The sequence below is a fragment of the Neomonachus schauinslandi genome, chromosome X (genome assembly GCF_002201575.2).
Source record: "Neomonachus schauinslandi chromosome X, ASM220157v2, whole genome shotgun sequence".
NCBI lineage: Eukaryota > Metazoa > Chordata > Mammalia > Carnivora > Phocidae > Neomonachus > Neomonachus schauinslandi.
The window spans coordinates 86,045,345-86,064,149 of NC_058419.1; the positions used below are offsets into that span (position 1 = coordinate 86,045,345).

At 38.3% G+C, this 18,805-nt stretch overlaps 1 protein-coding gene across 1 annotated transcript in view; it reads right to left on the reverse strand.

Moving 5' to 3' along the window:
* Positions 1 to 18,805, reverse strand: part of JADE3 (jade family PHD finger 3) — a 59,367-nt gene that overhangs the window by 33,524 nt on the left and 7,038 nt on the right. The window contains exon 3 of the mRNA XM_021679189.1: positions 7,174 to 7,331. Within this exon, the coding sequence (XP_021534864.1) occupies positions 7,174 to 7,331 (158 nt within the window). The remainder of the gene's footprint in view (positions 1 to 7,173; positions 7,332 to 18,805) is intronic.

The window sequence follows — 18,805 nt, forward strand, 5'->3', positions numbered from 1 at the left end:
CACACACACACACACACACACACACACACACACACACACACACACACACCCTACACTATACTACACTGAAGAGACAAGACAACTGCAGAAAGGACAATGCAACAGAGAGAAAAAGCTGGTTTGAAAGCCGGAACAAAGATTCTGAAAGAATCTGCTTCACCTACTCTGCTGTGTCACTTTCCCCCGCTTTTCAATTGTTATAGCACCCAGGGATCAAGTCATTTAATTTATATACATCCAAAATTACTTCTGTAATTCCATTAGGAAATAAAATTCTTATGCATTTTGACAATCTTGTAGATTAGGTAATAAATAAAAAGCAAGTGTTCAGTTTATTAGTTTAGGCAAGTAACTAAAATACAAACATTAAAAAATATTACCATTGTGATAGATTGAAGATGGTCACAGATCCTCTGATCATCCTTCTGTCTACTTCCCTCCCTCCCCTTCAGTTTGGGAGCTCTGTGACTGCTCTAGTAAAATATGGTGGAAATAATGCTGTGCCAATTTCTGAGCCCCGGCCTTGAACTAGCAGCTTCCACTTGTTACCTCTTGGAATACTCACTCTCGCAGCCCAGAGCTGCTATGTAAGAAGTCAGATTATCCTGTTGAGAGATCATGTGGAAAGGTCCTAAGACTATATGGGAATCTGGGCAGTGCAGATCATAGATAGCATCAACTACACGGTTATAGTGGTGAATAATATCAGTAAGGTTCCTAAGGTTCCTGTGCTCATGTAGCTTTGCCTTTGTAACACCACTATCAAAGAGCAGCAGAGAAATGCTGTGTGTTCACCAAACTGTTTCCTTTCCATCTAGGCACACAACAAGACTGCATTCCCCAGCCTTACTTTGCAGCTAGGTGGGCCAAGTAAGTGAGTTCTGGCTAATGGAATATGGGTGGATAAACCACTTCAAATCCTAGGCCGCCCCCCCCAATCTACCTCTATAACCCTCCATGCTGTCTTTTCTTTTCTTGCAGACTGGATTTAGAATTTTGCGGGGAGAGAAGGAAGTGGAAATGAACCTAGCCGATAGAGGAGCCACTTATAAAAAGAGCCTGAGTCCCTGAAGGACTACATGGGGCAGAGGTGATTCACATCACAACCCACACTGGATGGAGCTATGTGCAAGGAACAGAACCTTCATGGGGTTAAGATGCTGAGACTTTGGGGGATGTTTGTTATAGTAAATGGCTCACCTTGTCTAATATAAAGAAGGATTTGTAAATAGTTATTTCCCAATATTTTCATCTATGTTTTAACCTAAAGAACTACAGTAGTCCCCCTTTATCTGTGGTTTCCCTTTCTGTGGTTTCAGTTACGCATGGTCAACCATGGACTGGAGGCAGATGATCCTCCTTCTGATGTATCACTTGGTCAACAGGAGCCTAATACTAGGTCACGGTGCCCATGCCACTCACCTCACTTTGTCTCATCACGTCGGCATTTTATCATCTTACATCATCACAAGAAGGGTGAATACAGCACAGTAAGAGATTTTGAGAGAGCACATTCACGTGACTAATACTGTTAAAATTGATACATTTTATTCGTAGTTATAATTGTTAATCTTTTATTGTACCTAGTTTATAAATTAAGCTTTATCACAGGTGTGTATGTATAGGAAAAAACAGTATACACAGAGGTTGGCACTATCCACAGTTCTGGGTGTCCACTAGGGGTCTTGGAACATATATCCCGTGGAATGGGCGGTGGGAGACTACTGTACTGTATTACATTAGATTCGGTCTTAAATTTCTCTAACAGATTGACATTTTAGAATATTTTCTCTAGAGAAGTGAGATTTCTACCAGTAGAAAAGAAAGTAACTAACCAATTAGGTTTTAATTTTACCAAAACTAATATGGAAGAGCCAATCCAAAATAATGTACTGGAGGATTTTGTTTACAAAATTACATTTTGTTTATATCCTATTGTGAACTGCTATAAGAGTCTTTATTAAAAATCTTTAGCATAGAACTAAGGAATGTCATCATGCTCTTGATTTACACTGATGTATGATTTTTAAAATTTGTAAGGCAGGGAGAATTTTTACAACTGAATAATTATTAACATTTCTTCTTTATATGAAAGTAATACATGATCCCTGAAGATACTAGTTTTAAATCTAAAAGCAATTATTGTGGGGCGTCTGGGTGGCTCAGTCGGTGAAGCGTCTGCCTTCGGCTCAGGTCATGATCCCGGGGTCCTGGGATCGAGTGCCGCCATCGGGCTCCATGCTCCACTGGAAGCCTGCTTCTCCCTCTCCCACTCCCCCTGCTTGTGTTCCTGCTCTCTCTCTCTCTCTCTCTCTGTCAAATAAATAAATAAAATCTTTAAAAAAAATAAAAGCAATTATTGTAATGTCTCATTATAAAACATTTACATTTGTTTAGCTTTGGCAGTTATGTCAGAAGAAAACACTTTTATTTGTGGCTTTTGAGAATCAAGCTACTATCTTTTAATTTCAAAAACTGTTTAAATATTCTTTCAGTTGTGTAAATAACCAAACTGTGACAAAGCCCCTCCCTAACTTCTAGGAGTTTTATGATTTATGAAAATAACAACAATGAAGACATACAAAAAGAAACACTAACACAAAAAGTTATAAAATTAACCAATAAAAAAGGAACACAAACAGTGTTCTGTCATACAGTGTAGGGGGAAAAGAACATATTTGGACAGAGTGAAGTATAAGTAGAGAAATCAACATCTCAGTTCAAAGTAGGAAAAAATTCTTAAAAAGTCACCCTGGTAGATCTGTGAGAGAGAGGATTTAAAAAAATAAAACTGGGATTTCTTGGTGATTCAAGAACTATGTTTTCTTCCACAGCCGCCTGGCTTACAAGGGACTCATGGAACTGAGGTGGGTGGGGTTGGGGTTTAGTGTCTATCACTTTCAAAAAGGAAGCTGCTCAACAAATGAGCAGGGACACATGGATATCCACATGCAAAAGAATGAAGTTGACCCTAACACCTCACACCACATACAAAAGTTAACTCAAATGGATCAAAGACCCAAATGTAACAATTAAAACTATAAAATTCTTGGGAGAAAACAGGTGTAAAACATCAAGATCTTGGTTTAGGTAATGATTCCTTAGATATGACACCAAAAGGACAAGCAACCAAGGAAAAAAATAGATAAACTGGACTTCATCAAAATTAAAAACTTTTGTGCTTCCAAGGACACCACAAAGAAAGTGAAAACACAACTCACAGAAGGAGAGAAAATATTTGTAAATCATATATCTGATAAGAGACTTGTATCCAGAATATGCAAGGAACTTTTAGAACTCAACAATAAAAAACAAATAGCCCAATTTTTAAAATGGAGAAAAGATCTGAATAATTTCTCCAAAGAAAAAAAAATATATAGGGGGTATACATGGATGTACTATATAAAAATGGGACATTCCAAAACTGCTGGTCAGAGGACTTTGTTGCCTTGTTCACCAACAGGTCAGATTTACAGCAGCTGAGGGCATCTATTCCAAAATGAATGTAATGGAAGACAAATAAGTTAACTGAGATGATTCACTTTGGCTGTCTGAACGGTAGTGTTTCATAGGAAGAGAAAAAAAGTCACATAAAGGCTTCTTCTCTTTGTAGTAGAGTAGAAAAACTCTCTTTCAAAAAGAATATACAAATGGCTACTAAGCACATGAAGAAAAGATGCTCAAACATCATTAGCCATTAGGCAAATGCAAATTAAACTTACAGTGAGATATACTTCAGACCCACTAGGATGGCTGTAATAAAAAAGACAGAGAATAACAAGTGTTGGTGAAGACAGGGAGAAAAATGGAACCCTCATACATTGCTGGTAGGAATGTAAAATGATGCAGATACTCTGAGAAACAGTTCGACAGTTCCTCAAAATGTTAAAGATATAGCTACCATATGACTCAGTAAATCTACCCCTAGGTGTATATCCAAGAGAAATGAAAACATAAGTCTACTCAAAAACTTGTAGAAGAGGGGCGCCTGGGTGGCTCAGTTGGTTAAGCGTCTGCCTTCGGCTCAGGTCATGATCCCAGAGTCTTGGGATCAAGCCCCGCATCAGGCTCCCTGCTCAGAAGGGAGTCTGTTTCTCCTTTTTAAAAAATTTTTTTTATTTTTTATTTATTTGTTTAATTTTATTATGTTATGTTAGTCACCATACAATACATCATTAGTTTTGATGTGGTGATCCACGATCCATTGTTTTCATATAACACCCTGTGCTCCGTGCAGTACGTGCCCTCCTTAATACCCATCACCAGGCTAACCAATCCCCCCTCCCCCCTCCCCTCTAAAACCCTGTTTGTTTCTCAGAGTCCATAGTCTCTCATGGTTTTTAAAGAGTATTTATTTATTTATTTATTTGAGAGGGAGCCTCTAACCCCGCTTGTGCTCTTGCTCCCTCTCAAATAAATAAATACTCTTTAAAAAAAAAAACAAAACCTTGTACAAGAATGTTTACAGCAGCATTATTCATAATAGCTAAAACATGGAAACAACCCAAACATCTATCAACTGATTAACAAAATGTGGTCTTATCCATACAACGGAATATTATTTGGCCATAAAAAGTTAACAAAACACTGATACATACTACAACATGGATAAACCTTGAAAATATTATGCTGCATAAAAGAAGTTAGACTCAGAGGCCACACGTTGTACGAATCCACTTATATGAAATGTCCAGAATAGGCAAATTCACAGAGAAAGAAAGTAGATTAGTGGTTGTTATAGACTGAATTGTGTTCTCCCCAAATTTTTATACTGAAGCCCTAACTCCCAGTGTGACTACATTTGAAGATGGGGCCTATGAGGAGATAACAGAGGTTAAGTGAGGTCATAGAGTGGGGACCTAATCTGGTAGGGTTGATGTCCTTATAAGAAGAGGAAGAGGCACCAGATCTCCATCTCTCTGTCTCTCTCTGTCTCTGTCTCTATCTCCTTATGTTCCCAGACGAAAGGCCATGTGAGAACACAGTGAGAAGGTAGCTGTCTACAAGCCAGGAAGAGAGGCTTCACTGGACCCCAATCCTGATGGCAACTTGATCCCGGACTTCTAGCCTTCAGACTGTGAGAAAATAAATTTCAGTTTTTTAAGCCACCCAGTCTGTGGTATTTTGTTATGACAGCCTTAGCAGACTAATACAGTGATTGCCAGGAGCCAGGGGAAGGGGAAAATGAGGAGTAACTGCTAACAGATGTAGGGTTTCTTTCTGGGGTAATGAAAATGTTCTGGATTTACATAGTGGTGGTAGCTGCATAAGTGTGAATATACTAAAAACCGTCATGCAATTTAAAAGGGTGAATTTTAGGGTATATGAATTCCTTCTTGATAAAAAAATTTGTATCAATTAGATGTCAATTTTAAAACTCTTAAAAAAAAAAAGCAAGTTGCACATTTATAAAAGTCCATCCTGGGTCATGTGACAAACTTGGAACCTGATTTGACTGAGGAACTTAGTGAAATCCCCCTACCTCCCATTTTCCTAGTTTGATTTACAAGTGTCACCTGTTAGTTGTAATGCATGTTTACTTACAATAAACTCATTCAATCACGTTCTTGAGAAAAGGAAAAAATCTTTTTACTTTTTGTATAGGAAAGGCAAGTGGTTAAAATAGGTTTATTAGCCCTTCCTACTTACTGTTATTCCCTAACCTTCTTTGTTTTTATGCCCTTCCCTTCTTAGCCTCATTTTGTTTTTCTTATCTGTAATATCGTTTGGTTCTTCATCAATTTTCTTTCCTAACATCCACTCACTTTCCTCTTTGCTTCCTTTGTCCTAGTTTCCTTACATCAATAAGTGTGTACTGAAAACCTCCTGCTTGGCAGTAGGGGCTCTGCTTTTAGGAAGCTTAGAGTCACATCTTGTCTTTCTTTCTTTTCTCTTCTAATCACACACTATTGTGCCTTCATGTGCCCACTATCACATTTTCTTATGCATTTTCACTCCTCTATTTGTGATGATTGTTCATACATATATGAAGAGAGAGAGAGAGAGTCCCCAATGTTACTGCTATGGCATATAAAAATACTGACAAGAAGGACATGAAAATGTCTGACTCTTGTGTTCATTCATGATGCTGTTCTGATTTTTAGGAGCTAGGAGATGGTGTTGATGATGATGGAGCTAGAGAGGCTGAGGAAGTGTATGGAGCAAGACTGTGGGAGCCTTCCTTAACAGCACAGTCTCTGTGGGTGGACAGCCTGAGCTCGGGTTTCTAAAAGTGATCTGACAAGCATTTCTGGAACATGACTGGGACCTAAGAATCCAATGCTAGGGGCACAGAATTCAAGGACGTGATCTTTGCCCTTTAAGAAGGTAACATGTACTAGAAAAAGACAGATGTACAATGAGGTATTTCTCATAGTAAGCAGCAGGTCCCACCAGTCCCCTTATCTGGTGCTATTCCTTCTATTCCTCTCTTCCCTCACTCAGACTTATACCAGGCATTTTATTTCATGCCAGCCTTGGTGCAAAGAACTGGGAACATAAAGACCAGTAAGGAAAATTGGCTTCCAAACCAGGCATTACTCTTGAGGAGCTGAACTTACTACTTTGTCTGGCAGAAGAGTCCTCTCCCCTTTCCACAAACCCAAGTCCTCTCCTACTTAAACTTTCTTCTCAAGTCTTTGTAAATGAAGGTTATGTGCTTATAAGTCAACCTGATATTCTAGTCATCCCCTTTCATTTGGGTTTATGCATTTTACAAACTATATGTTTTGGCCCTCTATTTACAGATTCTATTACTATGAGGCCCCTATTATAATGAAGCAGCTTCTCATGGGGTTATATATTAATAGGATTATTATGAGGCTATGTAATTAATGCTCTCTTTCTTCTACAAAGACTAGTGAATGCTACTGATCGTTGAGTCAGACTTGGAAATCCCACTCTCCAAAACCTTATCACAATTTCAGATTGGACTTCAAATAGTTTTACCCTGTGAATAGGCACATATTATAGCCCTAAATAAATGAGCTTGACTTTAACTACTGACCTACCCTAGCCTGGTATCATCTGCCACTGGTCTGAGTGAACGGGTGAACATGGTATGTGACTTTGTATTATGAATGTATAATTAGCCATGCAGTCTCTCCCCAACCAACACACAGATAACCATAAGGGCATTCATTCCCTAAGTCAAAGGTACAAGCATGCATATACCTGAGGGAAGGCTGTGGAACACTGTCTGGACTGGCTGGTACCTGGACTCCCTTTTCCCATTCTTCCTTCCATGTATCCGCAAAGAGGTAATAGCTGTCAGGATTAATGTGATGAGAATCTGGAAGTTTCATGGCACTGATGAGGTCCTTCCGGAATACCTGAGAAGACATTGTACACATCTTGAGAAGACCATCACTATGAAACTAACACCATTTAATGTACTTTTAAAAAGACTATCCTCACCCACTCTTCAGCAAGAGATATCTCTAACTTCCTAAATGGCCAGATCAACTTCTATTTGGAAAGGGTTTGAAGTACTGACAGTTTGTTCTAGATTTAATGAAGAGTAACTAAATCCTTCTTGAATTATTTTCTAGGGCTCCTTGAATTTAAATCAACAATACAGGTTACTCTAAAATAGTTTGTATAAAACAATCTGTAACTCTCTCAAATTAAGCAGTTTAAGTATCCTCTGATAACTTCTAATTATTTATTTAGGTATCACTTTATTTTTTATTTACTTAGAAATTATTGTAGTATCTTATTTTTTTTCTTCCTGAGATTTTGATAGGAATTACGGATTTTTGTTTTTTTTTTTGAGGGGGGAAGGGGAGAGGAGAGAGAGAATCTTAAGCAGGCTCCATGCCCAGCGTGGGGTCTGATGCAGGGCTAGATCTCATGAACCTGAGTTCACCACTTGCACCGAAATCAAGAGTCAGATGCTTAACTGAGCCACCCAAGTGCCCCTACTTAGAAATTATTTTAGACATATGGAAAAGTTACAAAGATAGTACAGAGCTCCCATATACCCTTCATATAGTTTCTTCTAATGTTAACATCTTACATAACCAGAGTATAATGACCTAAACCAAAAAATTAACATTGCTGCAATACTATTAATTAATCTACAGACCTTATTAAAATGTTACTAATTTTCTGGTTAATATCCTTCCGTTCCAGAATTAAATCCAGGATCCCACATTGCAATTACTTGTCATGTCTCCTAGTATTCTCCAATTTGTGACAGTTTCTTTGTATTTGTCTTTCAAGACCTTGACACTTTTGAAGAGAACTGGTCATGTATTTTAGAGACTATCCCTACAATTTGGGTTTGTCTGATGTTTTCTCATGATTAAAATTTTACTCATTTTTGGCAAGAATACCACAGAAATGATGCTGTCTCCCTCTCATTCCATTATATCAGGGACATATAATGCCGATGTCCTATCAGTGGTGATGTTAAACTTGATCACTTGGTTAAGGTAGTGTCTTGCTGGTTTTCTCCACTGTTAGGTTACTGTATTTCCCTTTGTAATTAATAAACATCTCAGAAGAGATACTTTAAGATTATAAAAACATCCTGTTTCTCCTCAAACTGTCATGAGCTAATTTTAGCATCCACTGGCGGGTATCTTGCTTGCAAGAATTATTGCTGTGGTATCATAATGGTGATTTTCTATTTCCCTCAGTCCTTCTACATTTATTAATTGGAATTCCTCTGTAAGAAAGATCTGTCCCTTCTTTCTCCTTATTTATTTATTCAATTATTTAGTTATATCATTATAGACTTGTGGATATCTATTTTCTTCTTTGGGTTATAAGCCAGTATTATATTTTTTTTTTGTTGCTCAAATTGTTCCACCTTTGATCACTGGGAGCTCTTTTGTGTTGGCTCGCGCCTCTACTCTTTCAACACATCCCATCCTTTTTTGAGTATTTTCTTAATTTCCTACATCACGACATGCCCCAGGCATGTTTATATCCTCCGTTTATAAAAGCTATTGATTTTATATGTTAACTTCATATCCCACTACCTTACTGAATTCTTTTATTGCCTGAGTTAGTTTTATCATTGATTTTCCTGTGGTTTTCTAGATATATTATCATATCATCTGCAAAGAGAGTTTCACATCTTCTTTACCTAGTCTTAGGTCTCTAACTGGTTTCTCTTGTTTAACTGTACTGGCAAATACTGTACTAATATTTGGAATAGTAATGGGGATAGTCGACAATATCTGCCTTCTTCCTGAAATTGGGGGAAATGATTCTAGTGTTCTTCATTAAGATCCTAGGTTGAAGACTATGGTAGATATATAGTATCTATGTTAAATTATCTTACAGTTCTCCTTTATTCTTGAATGTTTTTGAATGCCTGGGTACTGAGTTTTGTTAAAGGCTTCTTCAGTGTATATGAGAATAATTGTATAATTATTTTCCTTAGATATATTAATATGCTATATGATTACATATATATTTTAAAAGATTATTTATTTATTTATTTGACAGAGAGAGACATAGTGAGAGAGGGAACATAAGCAGGGGCAGTGGGAGAGGGAGAAGCAGGCTTCCCACTGAGCAGGGAGCCCGATGCGGGCTCGATCCCAGGACCCTGGGATCATGACCTGAGCTAAAGGCAGACGCTTAATGACTGAGCCACCCAGGAACCTTAAAGATTTTATTTATTTATTTGACAGAGAGAGACACAGCGAGAGAGGGAACACAAGCAGGGGGAGTGGGAGAGGGAGAAGCAGGCTTCTCGCGGAGGAGAGAGCCCGATGCGGGGCTCGATCCCAGAACCCTGGGATCATGACCTGAGCTGAAGGCAGACGCTCAACTGACTGAGGCACCCAGGCACCCGATTATATTGTCTTTTTTTTTTTTTTAAAGATTTTATTTATTTATTTGAGACAGAGAGAATGAAAGAGAGAGAGCACATGAGAGGGGGGAGGGTCAGAGGCAGAAGCAGGCTCCCTGCTGAGCAGGGAGCCCGATGCGGGACTCGATCCAGGGACTCCAGGATCATGACCTGAGCCGAAGGCAGTCGCTTAACCAACTGAGCCACCCAGGCGCCCTATATTGCATTTCTTAATACCAAAACAAAGTTGCATTTCTGGAATGAATGTCATTTGGTCATGATACATTTGTTAAATATGGTACTGTATTCAGTCTTCTAATATTTTATTTAGTATTTTTGTGTCATATTCATGAGTGATATTTATCTGAAGTTTCCTTTCTTTTTTTAAAATTGTCTTTGTCTTTTAGGTTTAGGTATCAGTGTTATGCATGCTTCATAGAAGGAATTAGAAAAAAATAAAAAAGGAATTAGAACATTTTCATTCTGTTACAATGCTCTAGAATAACCTGAGAATTATTGGGACTATCCAGTCCCTAGGAAACCATCCGGACTTGGTGCTTTCACTGTGGGGTAGTTGCTTAATAATATTCTCTACTTCTTTAGAAATTGATCACTTTAAGCTTTCTACCTCTAATGGAGTCAATTTTGGTAATCTGTATTTTCATAGGAAGTTATCTATTTTATCCAGTTTATCAAATTTATTTCTGCAGAGGCTTGCAAAGTATAGCCAGTTCTACTTTGCACAGAAGCTTGGGATCAGAAAATGACAGTGCGTGTGGAAACTGTGAAAAGCAATCTTAATAACTAATGGGGAAAATTATGATTTTTCTATGACCTTTAAACATTTTTGTCAAAATATAAGAAAGTCTTATTGTTGGCTATAAGTGTATAAAAATGAAAAATATAATCGATATTTTAGTATACAGTAATTAAACATTAGAAACATTGAGAATTAAAGTACTTTTTATAAGAAAATTTATCAAGAGTAGGTGGAACAAAGCTTGCCTCCTTTTTCTTATCATATAATTTAAGACATGGAGCAAACAACTGAGATGGAATGTTTTAAACTTTCATTATTTTAAAAAACCTATGATTTCAGTTTGTATTTCCCTTTTCACCCAAGAGTTGTTTAATAGGTTTTAAAATTTCCATAGGAAAGGACCTTTCTGTTTTTGTAATTTCTGATTTTACAGCATTGTGACCAGAGTATTGTTTATATGTCCATGTAATAATGGAAATCACTGTTTTCCTTGTGACTTAATAGTTGATCATATTTTGTACGTGTATCATAGACATTTGAGAAGGTGCATTCTCTATTATCTCTAATATCAAAGTTTCAAGTTTGATGTATATTCATCATCTGTACCTTACTAAGCTGCTTAAGTTGTTTATAACTATCTCCTCACTTAGTTTTTTGTTCACTTACTCCGTCTGATACTGAGAGAGGTATATGAAAGCCTCCTACAATTAGTGTGTTTCTACCTACGTCTCCTTGACTCTTCCATGGTTTTTGCTCCATGGAGGTGGTTGCTGTGTTATTCAGTGTATAGATATTCCTAAGTATCACATCTTCACGGTGAATTGTGGTGTTTAGCACTAGAAAGGCTTCTTTGTTTTGGGGGGCTTGATTGATTGCTACTTTGTCTGAGATCAGGCTCGCTCCTCCTCCTACCATTTTCCTGGTATACCTTTGTCCATCTCTATTTTTAGCCTTTCTGAATAGGTGTTTCAGGTATAGTGTATACAGCATATAGTTGCATCTTGTTTTGTGAGCCATAAAATTTCTTTTCTTTAATAGATGTTAAGCCCATTCATAGTAGTTATTGGCATGTCTCAGATATTTGGTCTCAACTTTGTCACATTGATAATTATGTGTTAATTTCCTTATGCATCTGTCTCTATCAGATGTGTATTGTTTGCTCTTTTAATTACATTTTTTTGCATTTAAGAAGGTTTATAGTTGTAGTCTATTTGTTATCTTTGTACTCTGATCTTTAAAAATGTCCTCAGTTTCATTTTCTTTTCTAACCTATCTGGTTTATCAGTTTTTATTGTTCTCAGTGAGTTCCTCAGGGGTGAGGAGGATAGGAATGAAATGTCTATTGTGGCAGCCAAGAGGACCCCAGTGTGAGCCTTAACCCTACCCCTGGCAAGGGAGCCCCAGCTGTGTGAAAAGTCCAAAGGCCAGAGGTAGAGGATGATGATATGAATACAGAAACAACTTGGACTTGGAGAAACAAAGAGATTTCCCATAGTTCATTTTCTGCACTCTAAGCACAATTAGGCACTGACAATATTGGAACGAGAATCCATCTGAAGTTTGATGTACTGTTATCCTCTGGTTGAAAGGGTCCCTGGGTGACTAAGGGGCACGGAAATATGCTCACCAGCCTGGACACATGACTTAAATGGCTGTGGAAGCCTAAGCTTTGTGATTCTGCCCTTTTCAACAACAGAAAAAAGTATGTAAGAGGTCTTAAGCTAACTTGGCAATGACGTCAGTGATGAAAGCCCAGTTGAAGTCTAAGGAATGAGGGAACACACTTTCACATGAAAGTATACATACACCGGTATATACCTCATCTACTCATTTCTAATTCTGAAAAAAATCAACCATCCACTGGCAGGTGGAAAATAAACATGTCCACATTTCCGGAAGATCAAAGGAAAAATGCTATCAATCAAACATTTTAGCCTTTAATGCTAATAAAGGTTCTCTGAGGAGAAACACTGTTCAAATTTTATGTAACATGAAAGTAGAGGCACAGAGAGTGATCCAATAAGGCAATTCTCCATTGGTGCAGTTCTGTTTAAACTGACATTTCAGAGTATAGGACTGAACTATCACATAATCAAATGATGCCATTTAAATGAATAAAGACTCATTCCATTTGCTTCTTTGCAGGGACAGCTCTGCAAATGCCTGTTGCTTTCACTTAGGGAAGATTAAGAATTAATATGATCTGAACAAAGCAGAGAAGGAAACCAACCTTAAACATGCTGGTGGCCAGGTGGCAACAAAATGACCTCCCTACCAAGAATCCTAGCCAATTAAAGTTAATTGGGTGCTGTGCAGGGAGAAAGCTGTCTACAGAAAAAAAAACCTGGTGGTTTATTACATAATGCTTTGTATAAGGGGTAAGAGAGATCCCAGTCATATCCATTTAACATGTTTTGCATAGAGCTCAGTGTTCTGGATGGCTAGGGGGAGAAACTCAATCACCCTTTTCCTGAACACTGGTCCATTTCTATAAAAGACTAGAGTGCCTTTAATGAGCCAGTGGTTAAGTAGTGGTGGCAATTTACAATTGTGCTAAATAAACTACTGTCTTTGGGAAAGAGAGTGCTATGGGAAATCCTACTTTAGATCTGGAAAGAATACTAGGACTAAGTATTTTCAACCTCCTAAGATATTTCATTGTTTTCCATGTGATACACTTCACAAAATAAATCAACTGATTGCAAACCATGCTTAGGGCTTAATAATGTCACACCATCTAATCATGTAGCTTAAGCCATGTCTTTATATTTGATATAACTGCTTATAAAAATCTGTTCTGTATAGTTTCCTAAGTAGCCTAGAAACATATTACAGTGGGTTGAACGGCGCCCCCCCCCCCCCCCCCCGCAAAAGATATGTCTACATCCTAATTTCTGGAATCTATGAATGTTACCTGATTTGGAAAAGGGATCTTTGCAGATATAAATAATTTAAGGATTCTAAGGTGAAGAGATCATCCTAGAACATCTGGGTGGGCCCTAAATCCAATGACAAGTATCCTTACAAAAGAAAGGCAGAGAGAGATTTAAGACAGAAAAGGAGGAGGCAGTGTGACCATGGAGACAGACTGGAGTGACTCACTGATCCACAAGTCAATAAATGCTGACAGTCATCAGAACCTGGAAGTGGCAAAGGATGGATGGAATCTCCCCTAAAGTCTTGGGAGGGAGCACAGCCTAGCCAATGTTGGACTTCTGGCCTCCAGAACTGTGAGAAAATAAATTCCGGTTGTTTTAAGCCACCCAGTTTGTGGTAATTTGTTACAGCAGCCCTAGGAAACTAATACACATGTTTACCAAACAGAAGAGTAACTTGAAGACTCTAGACAAAGACATATAAAAGCAGAGGCCAGTGAAATCTGGCCCTTGTCCACAGCTTCAGAAATACCAAATCTCCAGGGAACAGACATTCTGTGAAGTCTGGGAAACCTCAGATGGCAGGAACACCAATCAATTCAGACCTATTTTTCTTAAAATGAAGAATGAAGGCTAGATCTAATGACTATTATAATTTTCCTTCCACCTTTAGAGAAAAACAGCAGACCTATATGATAAGCCTGATTTCAATTTTATAACATAGCCAGATTAAATAGCATCAAATCCAAGGTTTCTAGAGAAGCACTTTTACTCAAGGCAGAGCACAAGAGTCTGCTTTATCTTGCTGTAGAAACATCCCAAGCATGAGGCAGAACATAAAATGCTGAAGAAGGGATAGGAATTTAAGTTCAGCACTCAAGCAGATATCTGCAAAGTGATATGAAATATATTTACCAAACTGGTCTCATGAATCTGCTTTTGATAAGAAAAGGAATTTGGGGGGTTTTTAAAAAAAGAATACAGGCAAACAAAATAGCGTTAATGTATCCTGGGTAGAGAGGTGTGAGTTCTATACACATACGGTGGCATACACATATGCACATATTTGTGTATTTTCATAAAGAAACAATAAAAGGATAAACCAAAAGCTTTCTTTAAAAAATGGCTACCTCTGGGAGTGGGGGAGAAAACAGTGAGGAGAGAAAGACAAAAGCTAGATCTCTCTGAATGTGTTTTGTGTCACAGTTGGATGTCTGAACCAGGCAAATGTCTTATACAGTCAAAAATGAAATTAAAAATCTTTAAAGAAAGGAATATGGGCCCAGGGACACACTACCCAAATTGGTCTACTGGTTTTACCAACCACTTTGGGACAAATTATTTAAATTCTGTGTCTCAGTTTACTCATCTGTAAAATGGGGATAACAACAACACCTCATAGAGGTTGTTTTAAGAATTAAATGGCTCAATTCATGTAAAGGGCTTAGCATGGTATTAGGCTCATGGTAATTGCTAAATAAATTCTAGCTGTGGTTATTATTTTACCATCATCATCATCATAGTCTCAGCTTCACCTCTAAAAGCAGAAAGAAGTATACAGCTAAGTTCTCCTATCTATCTAGTCCATAAAAGTAATTACTGATGGGATAAAGGAGATGTGAGTTCATGGCTCAACTAAAACGTGCATGGTTTAGCTCCCAAAGATAGGATTCCCAAGCAAGAGGCCCATCAAAAACTCTAGCCAACTCTCTATAGGCCACAAGGTACTGCAGAAACTTCACAAAATAAAACATGGCATTTGATGCTAAATTAAAGATTATGAATGAAGGCTCTAGATGTTGACATTGACCTAGGTAATGAAGTTGAGAAGTTTTACAAGTTCTTAATTGTGTGCCTATTTTATATGCACTGGTAGTTTCCCCAAAAGTTTCTGAAACAAAAAAGCTTTGTACTTACCAGATACCTGCTCATTTATGGTCAAAGAGGGGATTCACAGGCTAACATAGAGCCCAGAAGCTATGCCAAGTCCAACAGTGCATGTACATCTTGGCCCCTCAGATGCATGCAGAAACAAAGGAGGCCTCACTATGAATCAATTAGAATATCAATGCTTAACCTGCCAGAGCCACAAAATGAAAATGTCCTTCATGGACAGCTCTGGCTTTTACTGCTTTCATTAACATCTCTCAGTGGGCAGTTTGTTAAAGCATAGCTAGTCTGAACATTTCTGTGACATTTTTTAGAGGAAAAGTCAAAACATTTACTTCCTGTATGACACAAAAGGGAAAACTGTCTGGTTCATGTGAATGTAGCAGAGAAACGGATTAGTTCTGATTCACAGTCACTTAAATATGAAACTATACATAAATGACCACAAACAGATGTGTCATCCCAACAGCACCAAAAAACAGCTGCAAATGTAGTAACTATATTTAATCAAAAGGAATTAACTGTAAGTGATTTTCTTAGAATTATACAATCTTAAGATGAAAAAAAAAAAAAAAGATGTTCAGGTTACCTAAAAGAATCAACCACTTAAAGCAGAGAAAACCTAGCAAAGAATACAAACTTGTCCCACGTTAATTTCTCCAGAGGAGCAAAGCTTATTCAATTTCTAAGTTTAAAACTTTAAAGATCATGTAAATATTTTTTCACAGAAATATTTTTCAAATAGCTTAAAATAATTCTCAGTTTTCTTACAAAGAACAAACAGGACATTTTTGATGGCTTTGCGGTGACATCAACTGAAACATCAATTACCATAAAGCAATGTACTTTTGGGCAACTTAGGTAGGTTTGATTACCTCCCTTACCCACTACCCAACAGAGGTGGTGTGCATCCCGGTGATGGAGGAGGGGGAGCAATTGAGTCTGAGTTGGAGATCTGGGCAATTTTCACACAAGAGATGACATCTGAGGTTTACTTTGCAAGTTTTTCTCCCATCCCTCACTATCCCTTTTTTGTACAGTAAGTGTGCATTTGCAAGCTTGGTAGTTTTTATCTCCTGCAGGTCAGAAAACCAAATAATCAAGCATGTTAGAAATACAGGCTCTATTTCAGAGTATTGCAGTGTTCTCTGCCAAGTTAAAATATGTGAGCTTTGACTCTGTTGCTATGAAAGTCTTAGACATTATAAATGAGACTATGGAACTACAGATGATACGCCATCAATCCTTTTTTTTTTTTTTTTAAAGATTTTATTTATTCATAAGAGACAGAGAGAGAGAGAGGCAGAGGGAGAAGCAGGCTCCCCGCTGAGCAGGGAGCCCGATGCGGGACTTGATCCCAGGGCCCCGGGATCATGACCTGAGCCGAAGGCAGACGCTTAACCATCTGAGCCACCCAGGCGCCCGCCACCAATCCTTTAAGATAGGTTATGTTTTATAGACCAGTCGGACTAATGTATGTGAAAATATCCTGGCTTTTGAGAAAGAATAGAAGACTTTTTAATACATTCAAATTAGTCTAGTACTATGTGCTTTTTCTAGGGCAATGGCTTTTGAAAAACATCTCTAAGAGTATGGGCCCTTTTGAGAATCAGATGAAGGCACTAGCATACACATACACACAAACACACATTAAAAACATACCCTCAAAAGCCTGTATACAATTTGCAGAAACTACCAAAGCCCCTGAACCATACATGGAATTCACACACCCCAAAAACTCTTCTCTAGAGGATAAATCAGGGGTAGGCATAAACAAGAATACCAATGAAGCACTAAACATCGAAGAAAATACGTACCTATTAATGCAGCTGATAAAGCCCCAGTGAAAACAATCATTTACACTGCATTTCAGTGACAAACTCCCATTACAAACAAAAGGTTTCAGTCAGAAAAAAAGAAACTCCCATCCTTACAAGAAGAAAAAGGCAAGATAGGGAGCAAATTAATGATTTTTTCATGAACCCTTTAGAGAAATGAGTCGTGGGACAAATGGCCAACTCAAGGAAGGATGAACACGCCTGCAGGGAGACACAAGGACAGGAGCTTTTGCTTACCTGGGGCAGAAGCCACAGCAGGAACATTTAACCCAGAACTTTTGACAAATTGCTGGGGGCAAAGTGAGGACAACCAAGAAAGAATGAAGTTCCTGAGGGCTATAGTAAGAGGGGGTTCCAACCCTCTTGTAAGCTTTTTCTCTAGAAACCCAACTAGGCTCTTATAGGGAAGATGGTGGAAAACCTGGAGAAGGCCCCCGCCTTCAAGTGGTGCTGTCTGAGTCCGTGGTGCTCTGTGTCCTGGCTCTCTTACTGAACAAACAAAAAGCTTCACCTGCATGGGAAGGCTATCAGGTGAGGGCACTGGTGTAATTTCACTAGTGCTGGGAAGAAGGGCAAAGCACCCAAGCTCAGCCTCCCTGTGTTACACAAGGGAAAAAAGCCTTAATCTAGAGGAGGGAGAACCTTAAGGACAGAGACTGAGCATACCAGAAGATACTGGCTACAGGCAGATAGGGGAATAGGAGGCAGGGACAAAAAAAAAGCCCTACCCCTAAAGTCCACTTCCCCATCTCACCCCCAGAAACAGAACCACTACACATCTCAAGGACTGAGAATAATCAGAAGGTTCGTTCCCCAGTACTCTACCACCATGCTAAAGCCTCCAGTGATAATAACTATGGCTTATACTGGGAGAGCTGCAAAAGACAGAATCTCTCTGAGGACAAGCACAAAGGGAAGATTCTAATCCAAGACAGGAGACAAAAACAAAGTCACCAGAAGAATTAGAAGGAAGTCTCTGGTGCCCACAGCAGTAACACATTTCAAATACTCTCTTACACTGGTAGTGGGAGTGTAAACTGATGAAGCCCCTTTGGAAAACAGCCTGGTATTTCTTCAGATGGTTAACTAGGGTTACCATATGGCTCAGCAATTCCACACCTAGGTGTATACTCAAGACAACTGAAAACATATGTCCACACAGAAACTTGTACATGAATGTTCATAGTATTCATAATACTCTAAAGATGGAGACAACCCCAATGTCCATTAATTAATGAGTGGATAATAAAATGTGATATACCCATACAATGGAATATCATTCAGTCATTAAAATAAATGAACTACTGACACATGCTACAACATGGATGAGCCCTGAAAACATTATGCTAAGTTTAAGAAGCCACACAAAAAGCTGTATATTGTATGGTTCCATTTATATGAAATGTCCAGAACAGGCAAATCCATAGAGACAGAAGTTAGATTAGTGGGTGCCAGGGGCTGGGAGTCGGGGAATTAGGGAGTTACTGTTAATTGTAGTTACGGTTATACAACTCTGTGACTAGACTAAATTTCACATTTAGACTGTAGTTACGGTTATACAACTCTGTGACTAGACTAAAACCTACTAAATTACACATTTTAAGTAGATGAACTGTATGGTCTAAGAATTATA